The following is a 22,875-nucleotide window of genomic DNA, read 5'->3' as shown; positions in this document are numbered from 1 at the left end:
CTCGGTGTTAGCAATGTTTTAATGAGGTTTCTCCATTCATGTGGTCGGAACTTGATAATCCTTAGCAATGCTTAACCTCTGTATTTCTCTTCTGCCCTCACCTCTGCAGCAGGCCCTTCAGTTAAGTCTTCTTTTGTTTCCCCTCAACCCCAGCCCTGAGTAGTAAAGCCCTCAGCTGAAGACTCAGGAGGGACTTCACTGAACTTTTGAACCCCTCCTCCATCTCTGCAGATTCTAATCTCCTTGCTTGCCCCCATCTACATGTCTGCAATTGCATCCTCTCCACGTGGACTCCAGCCTGCTGCCCTGAACTGTGATGATCATGGGACAGCTTGTGAGCCCGCCCTTCCACCCAGGATTGCTGCCTTGGACTTCCTGCAAACAGATGCCCCGTGTGTGTTTGCCTGGTTTCCCAGTTGCTTATGGAGCTTACCTTAGTGAGTGACCAGCAAGTCCGTCAGAGTTGGGCGAGGAAACCTCTCCCATGTGTTCTAACCAAGTGACAACGACACCGTAGCATACTTTTCAATTCTGTTAGAAAAATCCTCCCTGGAGAAAGTGGTAGGCCAGAATTGGGGGTGCAGTTTCTACTGTGTACTGTCTATTACTAATACTGAGAAGATTTGCTAGGCAGCCGATTTGCCTTGAGTTTATGATTCTTTGCGCCCAATTTCTTGAGCGCTAGGATTACAAGTGTGAACTCCTGTGTCTGGCTCATGATGTCTTTAATGAAAAAGAAGAAAACAATCAAAGGCTACATTCTTATGCTTTATGTACTCAATTTGTAATACTCAAGTCTAAATTCAGCAATCCAGTGGCTGAGATTTATTTAGATGCCAGGTTCTGTTCATGTTTAGCATTTAATCTTCAGAATCCTTACAAATAGCATCACATGTACATGTATACACACCAAACTCCACAGTGCTCCTGTGCATCTTGTGAAAATCTTTGCAAATGGATATTCAGCTCTGAAACTTTCTAGGCTACGGTATGCCGTGCTGCCCAATCTACATGTATCTGTAATTCATCTAACACTACCTAATATTGGTTATTAGATGAAGCTGTGTTAAGAATAAGTACTTACAATGCATACATTTGTATGCATTTAAAAACTTGCTTCTGGGCGCTGGAGAGATGGCTCAGTGGTTAAGAGCATTGGTAGCTCTTCCAGAGGTCTTGAGTTCACTTCCCAGCAACCACATGATGGCTCACAACCATCTGTAGTGAGATCTGGCGCCCTCTTCTGGCCTGCAGGCAGAACAGTGTGTACACAATAATGCTTCTGTTATGTTTAGGTGTCCTCCACCCATGGAGTGATTTTCTGCTATTTCAATAGAACCCCAAGCCAGCAAAACCCCAAACCATGTATTTTCCAGACAGACATTAGGACAGAAAATGAGTTTAGTTCAAGGAAAAGAATAGTAGGCACACACAGTTTAATAGCTTTAATGTGTTTACTTTTTCTCTTTTAGCCGTTCACTTTGTATACAACATAGAATTAGTGATTGCATGAAGACAGCAATCTCTACAATGCCAGCTGTACCTAGCACACCAAAGGGACCAATGACACGCCATGCATCTTGAGTGACGACATTGCCACCTGCTCTGAGCTCCACCCGACCCCCTGCAGCCTCGTTTCTCACATCTCTCAGAGACAAGTGTAAACCCTAGAAATGAAAAGGTCTAAGTAGCTCCAGGTGCACCAAGGTTTTCCGCAAGGTTTTGATGTACAGATGGGTTTTTGGGACTGACTTCAGAAAGCCTAGTTGATCCAGCTCTCATACTGACCCGTGAGTTCATCATTAAACATAATGTCAAGAGTTTTTAAACATGGCTGGTACATTATGGATCTTGGTACCTTCTGATAAACAACCCCTTCTGATGTTTCACATAGCAAGGAAATGTTGCCAATGCAAAGAATTTCATGATGTCAGATGGATATAAAGAACAGCTCATACAAAGCCAGCATTTCCAGAGTGTGCACAGGACAGGCTCAGAACTGCTGAGCTGTGGTACCACTCACAGAAACTACTACTCAGTTAATACAGTGTTTCCTTCCCTCTCTCCCTCCCTCTTCTCCTTTCTTTATTAAAAACTGGGCCCCACCTACGGTCTTAATCTTAGGAGAAATTGGTGCAGTTTCTTCTGCAGGTGCTCATGATTAAAAACAAAACTATCCAAAGCTGACTTCATACTACAGTGAGATGCTGTTTCTTATCAGTCTGCTCTGCATAGGCAAAGTACCGTAACTCAGCGGCTCAGACAGCTTAGGGAAAGGATGGGGCTGGCATACATTCAAAGTGATTACTTCTTTGGTTAAAAAAAGTCTGATTTTTTTTGTCTCCCCCATACAGATTTTGCTATTCTTGTTCAAGGTACTAAACTTAAAATCATGTTTAGAACTTGGAATGTGTAATGCTAAGAGACCATTTATGTTGTTATTGTTTAAAAATCGGGTACTTAGTGTTTGTTTGCATTTGAAGTTAAGAAGTAATTGTACTCCTGAAATATGCTAGCTTTCCAAATCACAAGTTCGCAATCTACGTAGTCAGGAAGACCGATGATAAACACTCTCAGTTCTCTTTTGGGGCATGAGGTCATTCCAGTTTATAGTCTCCTGGGGACCAAAATAGAAAAAGCACATGGCACAGTGTTCTCATTCTCTCTGCAGGACAGGCAGCCTGCCTTCTACCAGACCACTCCTGAGGCTGCCTACCACTGTCCCTCACGGGTCCGAGGACTGGTCAGCCACGTTCTCTTACCTTCTGTGGTAAGGCAGTTCAGATGCTCAGTGTGATGTCGTGCGTTATCACAGAGTATTTCTATTCTAGACAGCCCACAGTCTAAACGGTGTTCATATAGAAACAGAGGTAGGACACTAGTCAAGGAACCTGGGGAGGGATGGCGCTCAACACAGCCAGACAGTAAACACCTAGAAGTCAGTTCTCAGAAATGTGGATTATCAGACTTGAACCAAACGCAGGTTCTGTTGTCCTCCATGGGGTAGTCTTGCCCCTCCTCCTGGTCCCTGTATGCTCCACATCCTAACTTCCCACTCTGCCCTTAGGGGGACATAGGCAAGTAAGTCCCAATCTCTATCATAAGGCCACAGTTTTAAAATAATGTGGTAAGAGCTAAGCATTTAGGAGCTCTGAAACAGTTATGGCATTTTTTCAACTTTCTGAATGTGGGTCTTAAGATAAAAGGATCCAGATGAAAAATACAGAGACTGGGAGCCCGTAGGAGAGTAATTATATTCTTTGTTTTGTTTTCTTTGTTCTATACAGGGTTTCTCTGTGTAGACCTGGTTGCCCTGGAACTCACTCTGTAGACCAGGCTGACCTCGAACTTACAGAGATCTGCCTGCCTCTGCCGCCCAAGTACTGGGATCAAAGGCGTGTGCCACCACTGCCCGAGTATTATGTTGTTCCTTAATGTCCCAGGGTTTAGGTTCTCCCACGTGATAGAATTCTTTGCATTGTTCTAATCAGTCCCTATTTGTCCTTACATAGGTTGAGGCACATTTAAAGTTTACATGGGATATCATCTTCCCAATTTAAAGATGTTTAATGCATGGTTTCTATTGGGCTAATTAAAAATTATGAGAACAGTATAACTTTGTATTACATGAAGAATGCCAAATTGCGCCCCCCCCCCCATTTATTTCTGTGAAACTAGGTGTTATGGACCAGGTAGTCACTGTTTTCCCTGGTGACAACTGGCATCTGGAGAATTACCAACATGTTCAAACTATTTCATCTGTTAGGATTTTTAAAAGTATAAAAAGGGACATTACTTTGAAAATGCAAATCTAAGAAAAACCACATCCAGGGTTTGGACAGGAATAGAACAAGATGGTGACGTGCTTAGGGTTGCCCTGAGTGAGACCACATCTACCAAATTCCACTGGGATAAAAGGGAGTTGGGACTCTGTTTATACTTTTCACTGTTGGAAAACCAGGCTTCATTTCTAAAGTATCAGCTGATGTCTTTAAGAACAGCACCTCCTGCCTCCGCCATGCTTCATACAGGAGCCAAGTCACTACCCCAAACCGCAGGTGCACAGGCATCTCGAACCCACAGCTGAGATGAGCCGCTCTCAGTTTCTCTGAACTTACACGCTCACCGTCCCCCCCCCCCCCCCACCGCTCCACTCCTGGACCATGGCTTCTCCCTTTGCTTCTCCATGAACACACTTTAAATTATGAAAGAGCTCATTAAATTGCCCTAAGGATGCATGCTCTCCCATTTAACATCTGGATTGTCTATAGAGGGTTGAGAGAATGTGTGGCTGATACGGTTCCTCACGGGCTGAGACACCGAGAGGATTGGGTAGGTTTGCCTGCTCCTCCTGCAACATGCCTATGATGGTTTGTCAAAGTGAATAGCACATATTCTTCTCAATGATCATAACTCAGATGGTACATATGATGTGTAGTTATCACCAAATGTATAAAATGATTGTAACACCTGGCTTACCCGTATGCAGCTTAGCAGTGGTAAACCAAGAAAATCATGGGCAAAGTGCAAGCATTATTAAGAATCTGCAAAAGCTTACGTATTAGGGAGCATTTAGAAACGTACCTATAGGCACCACCTTACCAGCTGACCCTTGCCCTTTACGGTCTGCACCCTAGCCAAAGGGATGTGGTTTTCAGTTTTAGTTTTTACTATTTTATATTATGTAGGTGGCATATCCCCAAAAACGTTGGATACAATTTGTTTCACCCATTGTTTTGGGGTCCACCTGTCACAGCTTCCCAAGCAAACTGACCCGGCTGAGGATAATGGCTAGGGAAATATGGCCAAGCCCTATACGTTGTCAGACTTAATGGTGCGCGTGCGTGCGTGCGTGTGCATGTGCGTGTGCGTGTGTGTGTGTGTGTGTGTAATGTGAAAAATAGGGTATGAATTTCAGGACGTATGAGCTCTACATTGCAAATTATTCCACAGAATCTGGAGTGAACAGAGGAACTATAGTAATGTGTGTTAATATTGACAGTTGACATTTCTATTATACATTTTTAAAAATAGTTAAAATATCAAAAGTGATTAAAATCAGGTATGTATTTTTTTCAGTTATATTCCCCTCCACCTTTTTTTAACTGTCAATGATGAGACAAGAATATTTGGGTTTAATCTGGAAATCAAAGACAGCTGCAGAGGAACAACGGAAGGTTGTGGTAGCGTGGCTGAGAACCACCCCGCATGGCAAAGCTCTTGCTCCCTACTCCCAGGCGGGAGACCGTAGTGTAAGTATAGTGAAGTGTGAGGGCTTCCTCTGTCAAAGGAGACTCTCGGGGGGCGTATTAAACCACAGCGTTCCAGCCCTGCTTCTAGCCAGCCTTGCAGGTGAAAGGCTCAGGCCTTCAGACTTCCGAACTGTACCGTCACCAATTCCAAAGTGGAATTAGGAGTCCACTGAAATGTCACGAGGGGTTACTCAGAATTCTCTGTGCTCAAGTTACTCTGGAAAACAAGAAGCTCGCAGACACGGTATTGGGACTCTATATGCATTTTCTCCCCTCCTGTATGACATTTAGTCATGAGTTTATTCTGGACCACGAACTATGGTCCCCCAACTCCTGTGACAATGAAACCATGTATTTGGATAAACATCTTTAGAATGTGTTTTCTCTTGTGTTGAGGGCCATTAGATTCCTCTGTTCCTGCAAGGTGCATCCAACTAGCCCAAAGGCCTACATACAAATGATTTAGCCAGAGGCAGCTCACAGTTCACAGCCCACCACGGGGCTTCTGACTGGTGTCTTTGCCAGAACTAAATCAGGAGTGCTGCTGTGACAGACGAAGGCATTCTGGGAGACTGCTCTAGGAAGATCTGTGTAATGATGGTGGGAAAACGGTTTCTGAAATCAAAAAAGAGGAGGAGGAGACAAAACAGACATACAGGAAAACCAAAGTGTACCTGGTAAAGAGGTCACTCCTTTGGTGAACCTTCCTGCATTTCCAGATACCCAAGTCAACAGCAGAGCCAGCCCCTGGAGCCACTTCAGAGAAGGTCAAAACGGCAACGCTAGCACCCTCGTGTGAGCATTTGCACTTGTGCGAAATGTCCGCATCACTACACTTGCGTAACACAAAGCGTGCTTGAGTTTTCTAGCCTGGGGAAGCTCTATACTGGAACCTTCTCTTGGTAATGTTCTTGACATAAACCAGATTCAAGAGGCCAGTCCCTCCAGTTCACAGCAAGGAACAGGGAACACTGGCCACAGGGAATGAGTACATACAGTCACGTGGTACAGCAGTGATCTAGATTGGCTGGGGCAAGTTGGTCACACTAAAAAAAATACATGTCTTGGGAACAAGCTTTGGATCGTTCTAGGTTAGTATAGTTTATTTTTATGATTAACTGCAAATGCAGTGAATTCTTAAAAAACTCTTCCCTGCCCTCCCACCCCTACCCCACTGAAGAGTACAAAGTGCTGGGGGAGGAGCCGAGCAGGGGAGGAGCCGAGCAGGGGCTGATGGGGGCCAGGATTGGCATCAGCTGTACTTCTAAAACACTGTAAAACCCTCCCCAGATTTGGCACTGTGGGGATTATTGGCAATTGGAACTCAGGCTAGGCAGGGAGTCTGGACAGCCTTGGGGACGGTCCCAAAGCCTTGGCAGTGCTGTTTACGGAAGCCTCACGTGGACTCCCTCCAGTCCAGTTCTCTGGAAGCTGGACTCGCCCTGCCAGAGCCGCCAGAGGAGGCGGGTGGCCGGTGTGCCCAGCCACATCCAACGCAGACTCCCTACAGCCGGTCACAGGTGAGGACAAGAGCATTCCAGGAGGACACGGGGAAGGGGAGGGTACTCTGGTTTAATGTGTGACTACTCATCAAACTGCTACTATTTTGCCTAGAATTTCTATCTTTAAAGATAGTCTACAAGCCATGGGGGAGGGGGAAGAGGCAAGAAAGGAGTATGATATATATGTATATGTATATACACACATACACATATACATATATACACACATATATTCTATTTGGTTGCAGTTAGAAATAAGTTACTTCTCCAAAGCAAAATTTACAAGGTGTCATAAACCTCAATTAGAAGATTTTGTGACTAGCGCAGGCAGTTAAGAAACCCCACTTGCTCAAGGAATAACCAAAGGGCTAATTTGGTGTCTTTCCTTTTTTTCTTCACCAAAACATCATTTCATTATTTGTTTTTAACAATAAAAATGTTTCTCAAATTATTACTTTTTCCTCGTTTATACACTTTTGCATTAAGCAAATACAAAAAAGAGAATTTGACTATATGGACTGTCAAATCTGGACCTTTAGAAGAAGGGTTGTGGGAACTCTAAGAACATCCTAAATCCACAAGTGTATCTCCATCACTGATGGAACCCACATCTGTCTCCTCTGTTCCCTTCCCACTTGACCCATAATGCAGATCCATGTGTCCATGTCTCTCCACAGGCCAGTGCTTCTGTCTAACACGACAGAATGTGTTCTGTACTAAACCATTCTGAAAAGCAGTAACTAAGACCCTAATTCCATGTCGAAAACACAGGGTACGAAAGTAAGCAAATTTCCTGGGAAACCATTATTCTCGACGCAGTCAAAGAAAAGCAAGTTCCTGGAGGAATCGAAGACAGTTTGCAGTCCTCACAGTCCACGATAATCTTTTGTTCTCCACACTGGGCTTTGGGCGAGCTCTGCAGCTGAAGGACAGAGGGCTGGACAAGGGCGGGGGGGAGGGCTAAGAAGCGGGCCTTGAGAGGCCATGCTGACAAACACCCACTCTGAGAAAGAAGGAAAGAAGGCAGGCTCTGGGTGTGGGTCTGCAACGAAAATCTTGATTGTTTGGGGCTGGTTCAATCAGTCAAAAAGGACAACCTAATATGTTCTGTAAATTAACTTATAAAGTACAGAGACTGGGAAAACCCCACAGCTTTGGTGTTAGGAAGGGGAGAGGAGCAATCCAGGCCCCCAAGTAACTGTGCTGCTTATCTCTCAGGGTTCTTGCTTGAATTCCCAGGCAGCTAGGCGGCCAGTGTACACAGGTTCCCCAGGAGTCAGTCTACTATTTCCCTCCAGGTTACAGCAGGCAGTTTGTGTTTGCCTGGGGAACGCTACCGGGTATGGACAGAGATTTGCAACCAAAGATGAAAGACCTTTCTCCTGGCCAGGAAGCATGTCTCAGTGGTTTGCCACCAAATACCAATTTGTGGTGGCTGGGAACAGCACTCTTGGGTGATCCTAGGCTGCTGTTTCTCCCAAGACGTGAAAGCTGCTAAGATGGGCTGGGGAAGGCTGTGCAGAAGGCAGTAGCTGGTGAGCGTGAGGTGGTGGTGACCTCCCTCGCTGAGACAGACAGCGAGTCTCATCCCAGCCTCATTCCTCCTTGGAGATGGAAAGTCATCCTGCACTGTGCTGTGCTTCCCACCCGCTTCATCCCCTTTCTGTGGGTTGTTGGTGAGACAAAAACTCATGAAGTCAGCGGCTACCCTTGATGCATTTCACTGTAAGGTGTAAGCAAAGGGTAAAGTTGTGCTCCATGAGGAGAGGCATAGGGCTGGATAACTGCATCCTGAATCCGCTACACTAAGGAAGGGGAAGGGGTGCTGTCTGGTGTGCAGGAAGCTGCCACCAGCTCTCCGTCTTCTCTGCATCCCTCAGTCTCCAAGAGCAGGCAACAAATAACATGTTGCAAGTCTCCTTTGCAGGCTGCTGGAGTACCAAGGCACACGCTCAGAAGCTGCTGGGCCGAGGGCACCACCAGCACATCATCAGATGATGCTGGCATGTTGCCTGCAGTGACAGGCCTGCCCTGCCCCCAGGTTCTCGAGAGGACACCAAGGAGGCTGTCTGAAGGACCACGAAAGAGATCATGAAAAGAACATGAAGGAGAACACATGGCCTGTCTTCCTTTTGCCTCATATGTGGGATTGATAGCTACCTATGGATGCATTTCAAACACTGACTAAGGGCTGGGGGATGAAAACTCTTTCCAGCCCCTCAACAGTGTCAGCCAGGGAACCCTCTGCTCATCACTTGATAGGGATTCGAGGTCACCAGGGAAGGGGTTCTGTGTTGGGACACATGATCCTAATTATAATTCCCACACCTTTTATTACATTAAGAGAACAGTATGTTGAGAGTCCTCTAGTCTGGGGCAGCTGAGACCCTGCAGGACTCACTGCTCTTCTGTTTTGCTACTATTCCTGAACTTCACCACCATGACTGTAATATTGTCAGGGCAGCCTCTGTAGAAGGACTGCAGGACGATGCTCTTGGCCCCGAAGTGAGGTTCATCCAAGCGCTCCTTGATGAATCGCACTGCTTCTTCATTGCTAAAAGCATCCCACAGACCGTCTGATGCCAAGATCATGAACTCGGGCTGCAGCTTGTCCAGGTCAAATGTCAGGATATCTGGGTCTGGGATGACCACATTGAGATTTTTCAGTGGGTAATCTCCCAGGGATCGAGACATGGCTAGGATGCCCTGGACCCTCCAGGAGCCATTGAAACTGATGAATCCACCTGGAAAGACAGCGAGGGAGCCTGTTAGCTTGTGCAGCTGGTATCTCTCACACTTGGTACAGTCCAGGTGTGTGCACCATAAGCTGGTCGGCTACATGTGAGCGGGCCACAGGTGGTACCCCCCTACACGTTTTCACTGCCAAGGCCAACAGCATCTTGCTGCAGGGCCTGGGATGGAACTTCATGCTCTCATCCTGGGCACTGCTACTGCTGGCAGGAACGTTAAGGGTAGAGTATGGGTGAAGACAGAGCATCAGTTTTAACACAGCAGTGTGGCAGCTCGGTGACTGACAGCATGGGGACTTGAGGGTGGTGAAGAAGCAGGCGGACAGGCAGGGAGACATCCCTGAAGCAGCCACTTAGTGAGGCCACTCGGGTGTACTGATGTGGGTCCCATCAGAACAGGGATTAAGGAAAACCACGTTTGAGGCATATTTAGTGATCCTGAATGAGAGATCCTCCCTTCTTGCTGCTTTATCTTCCTAGCTGCTACATGTGTATGATGTCCATCTCATTGTCTATTGAGAAGTTATTCCACACACATCTAGAAGCATGCTGCCTGACGGTGCTCACTCAGTGTTTCCCAGTCTCCCACACCCTTGCTTTTTTTCTTTGAGAGGGGACTAAAGTCTCTTAGAGTCCACAGCAGCCTTGAACTCACTATATGCCTAAGGCTGGCCTGAATTTCTGACTCCTCTGTCTCTACCGCCTAAGCACTAGGATTAAAGATGTTCACCACCATCCCTGGCTTCTCTGATGCTTTCTTTAAAGGAGCTAGAACCTTGTTCATTCACGTATCTGTCAGATAGTTATTACATATCTATGCTGTAGAAGGGGATGTTTTTCAGGATATGCAAATTATATAAGACCTAGACCTTTTTTTTCCTGACACCTTTGAAGAGACAGAAGCCACATTTGTTAAAAGTCACCAGGACCAAGTAGTACTCTTCCGGGAGAGGTTGCTGTCTGTTAACCACTGAAGTAAGGGAGGATGGGGGAGCGACTGTGGGGGTGACCACCACAGAGGAGTGAGTTGAAGGGGATGGTCGGCAGAACACTGGACAGTTCCAGCAAGTGTGGTGTAGTGGGCAAGCACACTCTGGTGACGCTCTGGAGTCAATCATGGTTTTAACTCTGGCCTCGTCACTCACTAGCTGTATGTCTGTGGACACACGCCTCTCTGCGGTTCCAGTTTACGGTCTATGAAGTGATTATAACATTATCATCTTCACAGAATGTATAAAAATGCACGTAGTGTACCAGGCGCGGCTCTGAGCACAGGGAGCACAATGGACACCTGCCGAGGCTGATGCTGTTAGTGTACTGCAGAGACAAAGGTCAGCAGACATAATATCCGGCTTCCTGTCATGCTAAGCAGGAGCAAGAGAGATGTCCTGAAGTCTAGGGTCCTAATAAACACAAATACAGACGATAAACCTCATCACCAGCCCTTAAGCCCTCCTAGGGTGACTGAAACGGAGATTCACAGCTGGGCCAGGCACACGGATTATGAGACTGCCGAGTGTCCCGCCCTAAATGGAACATCTATCTCATGTCCCCTCTGCCCGGGGTTCAGAGTTCATTGAGGCAGAGGGGCAGAAAGAGTGTAAGAGCCAGAGGTGGTGGATGACTAGCCGGGAACTGGCTTTTGTTTCTGGTTGATTTTCTTTTGCACACAGCAAGACAGCTGCACATATGAACTCATGAGAGTTGTGACAACGTGCACAGTGCCTGTGGAAGCTCAAGTCAGACAAAATTCAAGTCTGGAGGTGAGACGTGGCCATGATGTCTCACCTGAGAAGCTACTGGCAACTGATAGCTGCTGGGAGGAGTGAGTCAATTTCTGTAAGGGTGTGGCCCTTGGGAGTTAGACTGTGGTCCCAGTGGATGACCTCATATCTAAGAGAATATGAGCAGCAGAAACTGGACTTGATGGGCATGGGGGGAGGGGAGCACAAGGTTGGGTAGGTAAGGTGATGGTTAATCTTGGCTGTCAACCTAACTATATCTGAGATATATACCCCAAACAGCTAGGCATGTGTGTGAGGGATTTTCTTGACTGGATTGTTTGAGGTGGGTAGACTCACCCTAAATCTAGACCACACCTTCTGGTGGCAGCCTCCACACATAAAAGGACATGGAAGAAGGAAGATTTTGCTTTTTGCCTACTTGCCTTCACTCTTGCTGGCAAGCTCATCTCTCCTGCTGCTGAGGCACTTCTTTGCTGGTATTAGAATCTATTTCTTTGGGAGACAATGTAGACTGAAGACCACCTGGGACATCTAGCCTTGTAGACGGTACAGCTGGTGGATTCTTGGTCTTTTCATTGGGAGACAGCCATTGTTGGACTAGCTGGACCACAGCTTTTAAGCCAGTCAAATAAATCATGTATGTATGTATATGTGTATATATGCATATTCCCAACCAGTTCTGTTCCTCTAGAGAACTCTAACAAATGCAGGAAATCTGGGAGAGGTTGGGGGAGGAGATGAATATGATCAAAATACACTGCATGAAATTCTCAAAGAATAAAATATTTTTAAAAACACACCATTGCCTAATTTTTGTCAATGAACAGAGTAAGTCAATTAATCTTAGAGATGGTGTGCACATTTGCTCGTAGAAGGAATGTGTGTGTCAGGTGTGAAGGAGGGGACAGAGGATAAGGTGATAGTGAAATTTCAAGAACACACGTAGAATACTAAGGTGGAGGTTCCGGGTGCATGTGTGTCCTGCCAGATTTAGCTATCCCGATCTTCAGTTTGGACTTAGCGTGGACTCTCAGGAGGAGATGAGGCCTACATAAATGAATGTCAGAGTGTTTCACTCATCTTGCCTGGAACTCTCCAAAGCTTGATGGATGCTCCAAAAACATTGTTCCATTTCACCATCAGAAAACCCGGACAACACTCATTCGAAACTGTTCTGCATCCCAGCAGGAACTGAAGTGAGGGGCTAGAATCCAGCCCCTTTGGTCTCAGCCATACAGCTTCCTGCTGCGTGACTCCAGTGTTCAGTAGGCTGTCTCATTTTCCCATTGGGCAGAAGCTAAGCTGCAGTGAGCAAGGGTCACCCTGCAGGCTCGCACACACAGCAGGGGTCCAGGCTGCTCAGCACATCACTGGGCCCTGATGTAAGAGAGTGAAGGCATTCTTGCCTTCCATAGGTAGGAAACTCTCAGATCTGATCCTCCTCCTCCTCCTCCTCCTCCTCCTCCTCCTCCTCCTCCTCCTCCTCTTCCTCCTCAGAGTTTAGCCTCAGTATCACCTTACTGAACTACACGTGGTAACCCATGCCTGTAATTGAAGGACTTGGGAGGCAGAGGCAGGAGAATTGGGCCAGCCTGGGTTACCTGAAACTCCATCTCAAAAATGAATGAATGATCACCTTAGTGGTTTCATATAGACCACCCCACTTAAAGACACCCCCATCTGCTTTATGCACCAACACAGTAGTCACCACCTTATGATTTACCACAGAACTCATTCATCTTTGATTGGTGCCTATTTACTCTATCTTCACCTCAACCAATTTCAGACTGTAAATTTCATAAGGGCGTTGTGTGTGGGGGTGGGGGATGGGGGGAATAGGGTTTGTTGAATAAATAGCAGGCTCTTTTCCATCTCAACTTAGGATGGCCACTGAGTTGGGTGCTGAGGTATGGAAATAACCAAGACCAAGTTCTTGCCTCCGAACAGCTCACAGACAAGGCGGCAAGACAGGCAAGAGTCAGCTTTGTGCACGCATTTCACAAGGCGCCTGAAGAGACGTACTGAGGGTGCCTTTGCCCCAGTGGGACATGGAAGGCTTCCAACAGGACACGCCACGGTTGGATTTGAAGGGACACTACTTTTCACCCACTCCAGTGGAAATGACACTTGCAGAGGCACCAACATATCACTGAAGTTCACACTGGAGTGTTGGGAGTCTGGCAATGGCTGTAAGGGAGCAGAGGTCCAGTGATTAAATTGGACTTGAAACCAAAGAGGGCTGTCTTTGACCCTTCTGGAATCTTTGGCCATTAAGAGTGGCAAATTAAGTCATCATCGATTAATAAGAAATGTACAGTCCAGGAATATAGACTAGGTAACAGTCATGTCACAGTGACCCCGTGTGCTGCTGGGTAAGTGAATTTGCTCCCTAAAAACTCTCCAAGAAAGCACCTAGATCACTAAACAAGATGGTAGACGTCCTCCAAGGGGCTCCCCGACTCACCAGCTCTCTTTATCCTCTTCCTCTCCTTGAGTTGGTAAGGCTTGTGATCATGGGACAAGGGAATGGCGTTCCCATCTTTGTCACACAAGACTCCTCGAGAATCACCAACATTGGCCACAGTCAGGTCCTTATCTGACAGGAGAGCAATCAAACACGTTGTGCCTGCAGGACAGAAGAGAGAGGCAGCGTGGGCAGGGGCAGGGCGCTGATTCCCTTGTTCCTCCTGATCACCAGACTCTTCCACCGTTAAAGCCTCTCCTGCTAGGAAGGAGTTTTACTTCAGCTACTCCGGGAATGATCACGGTTCATTTCAACAACACTGATCAAATCTGACAGTCCATTTTCCTAACCGTGTTACACTGTCACTGAAATAGGCTAGAAGAACAGTATCATTTTCCTAAACCACTTTGCTTCTGCTACCCTTCATTTTAAAACACCACATTCAGAGGGATCAGGGGAGAATCAAAATCAGTTTGCAGCCCTAGACAGTTGGTACCCGTTGTCAATTCTCATAGGGGCTCAGTGTCTGAGACGTCCCAGTGACAAGTGTGATGATGTTGAGACTGGGGATGGGGGACGGCTCCTGAGATAGAGGCAGATGTCAACAACCTATCCTGTGGCACTATGACAGAACCATTGGTGTCAGGAAAGGTCAAGCCCGAACACCACAGAAAGTCCGAGAGCAGAGACTGGGCTTAGAAAAGGGCAGCCAGCCCCAGGTGAGAAGGGGTGGGCTATGAAGGTAGAAGCAGAGAAATCTCCAGGGAAGCTACAGGATAGAGGTGGTCAGAGCCACCAGCTTGCCTGAAGCCCACACAAGACACACAAAGACAAACTTTCCTCCGCTGTTCTCTTTGAAATGAAAAAGAATAACAAAGAGAACGGAGCAGTCCTTTGCCTCTTCGGTCCTGCCTGCCACTGTCCATGGTCAAGTGTCTGCTGAAATGCACGGCTCACACTCATTCCGCCCGGGCCTCAGATCGTCACTCCTTTACTTTTGAAAAGCACTCCCGGGTCGCTCTTAACAGTTCTTTCTCATTAGGAAAGTCATACTCCATAATAAAAATGTAAACTGCATTTAAATAACCTTTCATAGAACTACAACAAAAGAGAGGACTCCATTCTTCAACAGAAAGAACAAATACAGGTTGATGAGAGCAGGTTAGTTATGATAGTTAGCATATTCAGTTATGATTGTTTGACACCCCATTCTTTTTAAAGTAAAGAAAATGATTGGGTGTGATTGGAGATGGTGCAGAGTGCAAGCAGTGTGGGGGCCCACAGAGGCTCCCTAGTAAGGCCTTACACAATCAAGGTCAGAAAATTTGAGCTTGCTTTACACAGCAGGGCTGCATAATGGAATGATTTGGCCACGGGCATGGTTACCAGGTGTTTGGAAAGGTCTGCACTTGGCTGTACATTGTGCTTAGATCCTGAAAGGGGGACGACTTTTGCCTCTTCCTTTGGTAGTGTATAAAAAGTCCATTTAAAATAAATCTCAAGGTGGTGACTGGGTATTGACTCAGGGCCCTCCCAAAGCTATCCTGTGTCTTTGTCTTTCTCTGTGTCTATATCTATATTTCTATCTAATACTTCCTCATTCCTCTCTTTTCACCCCAAGAACCCTTGGACAGATCGGAGCTGGACTCCAACAAAGCAGGTAACAGTGCCCACCACAGCTCATGTGTGCAGGTCAGAGGGTAACTTTTGAGAGTGGGTTCTCTCCTTCCACCTTGCTGATTCAAGAGTGCTCTTGTTTCTGCTGGACTACTGACCCCTAAACTTCTGGCCAACTGGCCTCTGCCTTTCACTGTGTTGTATGAGTGCCAGTGTTATAGATATGTGCCACTATATCCTGCCTTTTCTGTGGGATCTGGGGATGTGACTCCGCTCACCAGTTGTGCATGGGAGGCCATCTCCCTGGCCACTGGAATTCTAAACACTACTTAACTCAAAACTGGCTTGATTAAAAATGGCAGCCCATGAAAGCTGGGTTACTTTAGGATTACAATATTAAAAAATGTTATGAAAATGAGAGGGAGAGGGAGACTGAGTGAGAATATGACTAAATATGACTAATCCTAATCTCAGATGTTATCAAAGCAAAATTTAAAAAAAATTATTGTTTTATGTGCACGGGTGTTTTGCTTGCCTATATGCTGATGATGTGCCAGGTTTGTGCCTGGTGCCTGTGGAGGCCAAAAGAGGGCACCAGATGCCCTGGAACTGGAGTTACAGACAGTTGTGAACCACCATGTGGGTGCTGGGAATCGAACCCCAGGCCTCTGAAAGAGCAGCCAGTGTTCTGACTGCTACGTTATCTCTCCAGCCCATCAAAAAAAATTCCCTTTTACTGGAAACATATTTTTTTCCTCATATGATATATCCGTTTATGGTCTCTCCGCCTGCTCATCCCAGCTCCTCCCCGCCTCCCATCCCATAGAGATCCAGTCCCTCTCTGTCTCTCATAAGAAAACAAACAGGTTTCTATGGGAGAATAACAAAATAAAATACAATAAAACAAAAACTAACACATCAGAGTAGGACAGAACAAGCAGAGGGAAAAGAGCCCAAGACAAGACACAAGAAACAGATACAGACACAGAGAGCCACTCATAAATATATACACATATATCATATATACACACATATATCTATCATATATAAAATTGTACAATAAGACAAATTAACAAAACAAAACTAAAAAGCCCTGACATGATATCTCGAGACAAGAAACCTCTAAAGATTCGGTTAAGATTGTTTTCTGGCATCTACTGCTGGGCATGCAGCCTACCCTTAAGAGTAAGTAGTTTGTTTCCCCAGTGAGACTCCCTGGGGGAAAACTCAGTTTTCATCTGCCAGTGGTTATCAACTGGAGATGACTTTTGGGTTAGGGGTGGGGTGTGTGTCCACTTCTTCTTTCAGCTCCAGGACCCCAGGAGGTATAGCCCTGTGCAGGCCCTGTGCATGCTGCCTCAGTCTGTGAGTTCATATGTGCATAGATCTTCTTGATTTCGAGGGCCTTGTTTTCTTGGTGTCCTCCATCCCCTCTGGCTCTTACACTCTTTTCTCCCCCTCTTCCTCAGGGTTCCTTGAGCCCTGAGGGAAGAGATTTAATGGAGACATTCTATTTAGGGCTGAGTGTCTCAAGGCCTCTCACTCTGCATAGTGTCTGGTGGTGGATTTCTGTATTTGTTTGCATCTACTGTGGAGGAAGCTTCTATGATAATGGCTGGAAAAGGCACTAATCTAAGAGTATAGTACAATGTCATTAGGAGTCATTTTACTGCTACAATCTTTTAGTAGAACAGAAGTATTTGGTTTTTCCCAGACCCCTATCTAGTCTCAGGTTCTTGGTCCCCCAAGCAGTGTTGGGTTTGGGTTCCATCTCATGGAGTGGGCCTGAGGTCACATTGATTGGTTACCACGATAAGCTTTGTCTCACCATTACATTAGCATATCTTACAGGTGGGAAACCCTTGTAGATCAAAGGGTCTCTAGCTAGGTTGGTGTTTACCTTTCTCCTTTGGTAGTATGCAGAGTACCTTCCAGTACCAAGAACTATGTAGCCCCTAGAGGTAAAGGCTCCAGATAGGCATCAGCTGGACTTCTCCAAGTTCAATAAATTGTGTACCTGTTGCCTTTAATTATAGATGTCTTGCCATTAGTTTGTGGAGAATAATCTATAGCCTTGGCAAGAGATTGGGTTGTTTGGGGGTTCCCATGAGACCCTTTTGGCCAACAACTCAATTAGATGTTGTAGCTGAAGTTTTCTCCAGTCCTGCCTGGCCCACAGTCAGGACAAATCTCTCTCACCCACCAGTCCTGCAGCCGCTCAGACCCAACCGAGTAAACAGAGACTTATATTGCTTACAAACTGTATGGCCATGGCAGGCTTCTTGTTATCTAGTTCTTCTATCTTAAATCAACCCATTTCTATTAATCTATAAGTTGCCATGTTGCTTATGGCTTACCGGTACTTTACATCTCGCTTTTCATGGCAGCGGCTGGCAGTGTTTCTCTGCCTCAGCCTTCTACTTCCCAGAATTCTCCTCTCTCCCTGTCCCACCTATACTTCCTGCCTGGCTACTGCCCAATCAGTGTTTTGTTTATTAACCAATCAGAGCAACACATTTAACACACAGAACATCCCACAGCAAGATGTAACCTATTTCCCATATTAGAAACTTTATTTGGTGACAAGAGATGTCCAGTTGGTGATCTGTCTCCCCTACATTTTGATGATTTCATTTAGTGACATACCTCAACATAATAAAGGAAGTTTACACCAAGTCCATAACCAACATCAAATTAAATGGAGAGAAATTAAAAGCAATTCCTCTAAAATCAAGAACAAGACAAGGTTGTCCATTCTTTCCATACCTATTCAATATAGTACTTGAAGTCTTAGCTAGAGCAATAAGATAACTGAAGGAGACCAAAAGGATACAAATTAGAAAGGAAGAAATCAAATATCTTTATTTGTAGATTATATGATAGTATATGTATAAGTGACCCAAAAGTTCCACTGGAGAACTCCTACAGCTGATAAACACAGTCCACAAAGTAGCTGGATACAAAATTAACTCACAAAAGTCAGTAGCCTTCCTATATACAAATGACAAATGGACTGAGAAAGAAATCAGGAAAGCAACACCTTTCCCAATAGCCTCAAATAATATAAAATATCTTGGGGTAACTCTAACCAAGCAAGTGAAAGACTTACATGATAAAAACTTTCAAACATTGAAGAAAGAACTTAAAGAAGATATCAGAAAATAGAAAGCATGCCCATGCTCATTGATTGTTGGTAGGATTAATGTAATAAAAATGGCCATCCTACCAAAAGCAATCTACAGATTCAATGGAATCCCCATCAAAATTTCAGCACAATTCTTCATAGATCCTGAAAGGAGAATTTTCAGTTTCATATGGAAACACACATACAGACACAGACACAGACATAGACACACACACACACACACACACACACACACACACACAAAAAAAAAAATCAAACCAAAATAGCTAAAACAATTCTGAATAATAAAAGAACTGCTGGAGGTATCACCACCTCTGATCTTAAATTGTACTACAGAGCTATAGTAATAAAACAGCATGGTACAAAAACAGACATGATAAATGGGATTGAATGGAAAACCCAGACTCAAGTCCATACACCTATGTTCACATTTTGTGTGTGTGTGTGTGTGTGTGTGTGTATGTGTGTGTGTGTGCATGTGTGTGTGTAAAGAAGTCAGAAATACACCCTGAAAAAAGAAAGTATCTTCAACATATGGTGCTGGTCAAACTGGATGGCTGCACATGTAAGAATCCAAATAGATCCATACTTATTACCCTGTATAAAACTCAACTCCAAATGGATCAAAGACATCAACCTAAAACCAGATACACTGAACCTGACAGAAGAGAAAGTGGGGAACAGCCGTGGACTCATTGGCACAGGAGAAGACTTTCTGAACAGGACACTGTAGCACAGGCACTAAGATCAACAATTAATAAAGGAGATCTCATGAAACTGAGAAGCTTCTGCATGGCAAAGGACACAATCATTCAGACAAGGCAGCAGCCTACAGTGTGGGAAAGATTTTTACCAACTACACATCTGACAGATGGCTAATATAAAAAATATATAAAGAACTCAAAAAACTAGATATCAAGAAAACAAATAACCCAATTTAAAAATGGGGTGTAGACTGAAACGGAGATTCCTCAAAAGAAGAAACCCAAATGACTGTGGAACACTTAAAGCAATGTTCAACATCTCCCTTTGTTGGGGATGGGGATACTGTGTCTGTAATGAAGCATCATGACCTAAAGCAAGTGGGAGGAAAGGGTTTATTGGCTTCTGTTTCCACATCACTGTTCACCATAGAAGGAAGCCAGGACAGGAATTCAAATAGCACAGGAATCTGGATGCAGGAGCTGATGCAGAGGCCATGGAGGAGTGTGCTTACTGGTTTGCTCCTTATGGCTTGCTCAGCCTGCTTTCTCATAGAACCCAGGACCACCAGCCCAGGGATGGCCACCACACTGACACTCCCCCATCAATCACTCATTACAAAAATACCCTACAGGGTTGCCTCCATCCAGTCTTATGGAGGCACGTTCTCAACTGTAGCTCCCTCCTCTCGGATGACTTTAGCTCATGTCAAGTTGATATAAAACTATCCAGCATAACATCCTTAGCCATCAGGAAAATGCAAATCAAAACCATTTTGAGATCTCATCTTACACCTGTCAGAATGGCCAAAAGGAATAAAACAAATGACAGTTCATGCTGGTGAGGATGTTGAGAAAATGGAACACTCATCCATTGCTGGTGGGAGTGCAAATTTGTACAGACACTGTGGAAAGCAGAGTGGCAGTTCCTCGGGAAGATGACAATTGATCTGCTTCAAGATCCAGCCATACCACTCTTAGGCATGTACCCAAAGGATGCTTCATCCTACCTCAGGGACACTTGCTCAACCATGTTCACTGCTGTTCTATTCATAACTGGAAACAACCTAGATGTCCATCAACAGATGAATGGATAAAGGAAATGTGGTGTGTTTATACAGTAGAATATTACTCAGCCATTAAAGAGTAAAATAATGAAATTCACAGGTAAATGGATAGGACTAGAAAAAATCCTAGGTGATGTAATCCAAACCCAGAAACATAAATATGGTATGGATCCACTTATATGTGGATGTTAGATGATAAATCTATGATGACCAAGCTACAATCAGTGGAACCACGGAAGGTAGGTACAGAGTAAGGAACTAGGGAGACAGACAGATCTCTCTAAGGAAATAGAATAGATATTTATGGATAGACGCAGGGGACTGGAATGGAAAGATCGAGTGTGGAGGGGAGGGTAGAGGGGTATGAGGGAAGGAATATGGGGAGAGACAGATAAAATTAAGGGCCATTTTAGGGGTAGTATGGAAACTTAATACAATAGAAGCTTCCTAAAATATATACATATGAAGATGAGCTAAATGAAATCACTGAAACAATTTTTAACATCCTATAAATACAACTCTCAGAAATCATTGCCCTTGAGTTTTTTTGTTTTGTTTTGTTTTTGTTTTTTCAAGACAGGGTTTCTCTGTGTAGCTTTGCGCCTTTCCTGGAACTCACTTGGTAGCCCAGGCTGGCCTCGAACTCACAGAGATCCGCCTGGCTCTGCCTCCCGAATGCTGGGATTAAAGGCGTGAGCCACCACCGCCCGGCGCCCTTGAGTTTTTATACTGGTTGAATTTTATCTGTGACTACTTTTACTTTGTTCTAAGTGTCTGCTTGACTAAACTTGTCCAATACAATCAGAGCAGAAACTCTTTCATGTGGCACATTAAGAGTCTGAAAGGTAAAACAGAAACATTTCTTTCCCGGGTGCCACATGGCATGTGGACACATGTAATAGAACTTAGGGACCTCTCTGCCCTTCTCCATGCTCAGGACAAGGATGTCCCCACTAATGGCTTCTACACTATTTAAACATATGCCATTAGCCTAGTTGACATTCAGGTTCATCCCAGCTTCTTAGTCAGCAATTCCTTCCACCGGTTTTACAGGGATCCAGGGAAGAGGGTCTACCGGGCTGGGGTCTGGGCCCTTTCCCAACCCCACTCCAACCAGTACAGCTCTACATCTGTCTATCAGATTATTGAGCCATCGGATAAAGAGAAGAGTCAGCACTACAGCTACGAAACCACCTGAGATTTTAGCCTGTCAATGATGAAGACTCCCTACTGGGTTTTTGGTAGTAGAATATCATGTTGTGGAGTATTTGTTTAACTAGGCAAAGATGTGTTACATTTGTTTATGTTGAGGAGTATTACTTTAACTATGTGAAGGTGTGTTACATTTGTTTCTGCTGCCTTTGTTAACAATGTGTTACATTTGTTTGTGCTGCAATTGTTTAACTATGTAAAGATGTGTTGCATTTGTTTATGTTGCATTTGTTTAACTATGTAAAGATGTGTTGCTGTTTAACCTTGCCTGCCTAAGGCAACTGATTGGTCTAACAAAAAGCTAAAAGGCCACTAGCTAGGCAGAAAAGAGATAGGTGGGGCTGGTGGGCAGAGAGAATAAGTAGGAGAGAATGAGAGGCGAAGAGAGAGAGAAGAGAATGGTTTAGAAGGAGAGACACACACCTAGGGCCAGAAGCCTGGCAGCCGTCAGCCAGCCAGACATGAGAAGCAGGAAAGCAGGACATAAAGAAAGAAGGTTAAAAAGTCCAGAAGCAAGACATAGATGAAGAGAAACAGATTAAAATAAGAGCTAAGATAAGGCCACACATTCATAACTAACAGTAAGTGTCTGTATCATGATTGGGAGCTGGTTGGTGGCCAAAAGAGAAGGCCTGCTACAGTGTCACAATGAGGCTTTTGTTTTTTAAGGTCACTCTGGTGACCACAGAAAAATAACCAGAAGCAATGAGGACCGGCTGAGTTAATGAGGATCAGAATTAATATGGTAACCACTGGGACGGAGATGGCACACGGATTTTAAACCAGATCGGGTAGCTCCATCAGGGAGGGAGGAAGGAAGAATGGGGCATGGTTTAGAATAATGTCTCTATCTCCAGGCAGGAAACTGGGTGCTCCCTGGCACTCAGGGATGTTTACTGTGAGCTTCTGGGAAAGGCTTTTTGTTCACTGGCACATACAGAGCAGAGAAGGACCATTTCTTTGGCTCAGTGTTGTCGTGTGAGCGTTACTGAACAGAGACAGCTATCTTGCAACTGAGGGGACAATCTCAGCATGGAAGAGGAGTGGTCATTTCAGCCAGTGTGAGACTCAACAGTGGCGGATCTGCACCATCTGGCCCCATCCCAGACTGCACCAGTCTGTTCCGGCATGTGTTCGCTCTGTGAGATAATACAGGTCTTTTCTGTTTGCGTCACTTGACTCAGGTTCAAGATCTACCTAAGGATGCAGGTTTCAGTACTGTACTGCCTGCATCAGCAAGAGAACCTGAGGCTTGGCTACAGATGGTTGTTTGCAGGTGGCAGAAACAGGGTTATAGGTGGAGCTCTGGATAACCAGAACGTGTTCAGTGTCCTCTCTACAGAAAAGCAACAACAGCACAAACCTGCCCACATCCTACACAGGGCCCGTGTGGATCTGGAGAAATGATCTGTGTAACCAA

At 45.2% G+C, this 22,875-nt stretch overlaps 1 protein-coding gene across 1 annotated transcript in view; it reads right to left on the bottom strand.

Moving 5' to 3' along the window:
* Nucleotides 1–9,061: 9,061 nt before the first annotated feature.
* Ppm1l (protein phosphatase, Mg2+/Mn2+ dependent 1L) overlaps nucleotides 9,062–22,875 on the bottom strand; it is a 276,094-nt gene continuing 262,280 nt past the window's right edge. The window contains exons 3-4 of the mRNA XM_059265476.1: nucleotides 13,714–13,875; nucleotides 9,062–9,498 (exon numbers count right to left, since the gene is read on the bottom strand). Coding sequence (XP_059121459.1) covers nucleotides 9,152–9,498; nucleotides 13,714–13,875 — 509 coding nt within the window. The 3' untranslated portion in view covers nucleotides 9,062–9,151. The remainder of the gene's footprint in view (nucleotides 9,499–13,713; nucleotides 13,876–22,875) is intronic.

The sequence above is a fragment of the Peromyscus eremicus genome, chromosome 6 (assembly GCF_949786415.1).
Source record: "Peromyscus eremicus chromosome 6, PerEre_H2_v1, whole genome shotgun sequence".
Taxonomy (NCBI): Eukaryota; Metazoa; Chordata; class Mammalia; order Rodentia; family Cricetidae; genus Peromyscus; species Peromyscus eremicus.
The sequence above is the reverse complement of the archived record's forward strand: the minus strand, read 5'-3'. Positions and strand labels throughout refer to the sequence as shown.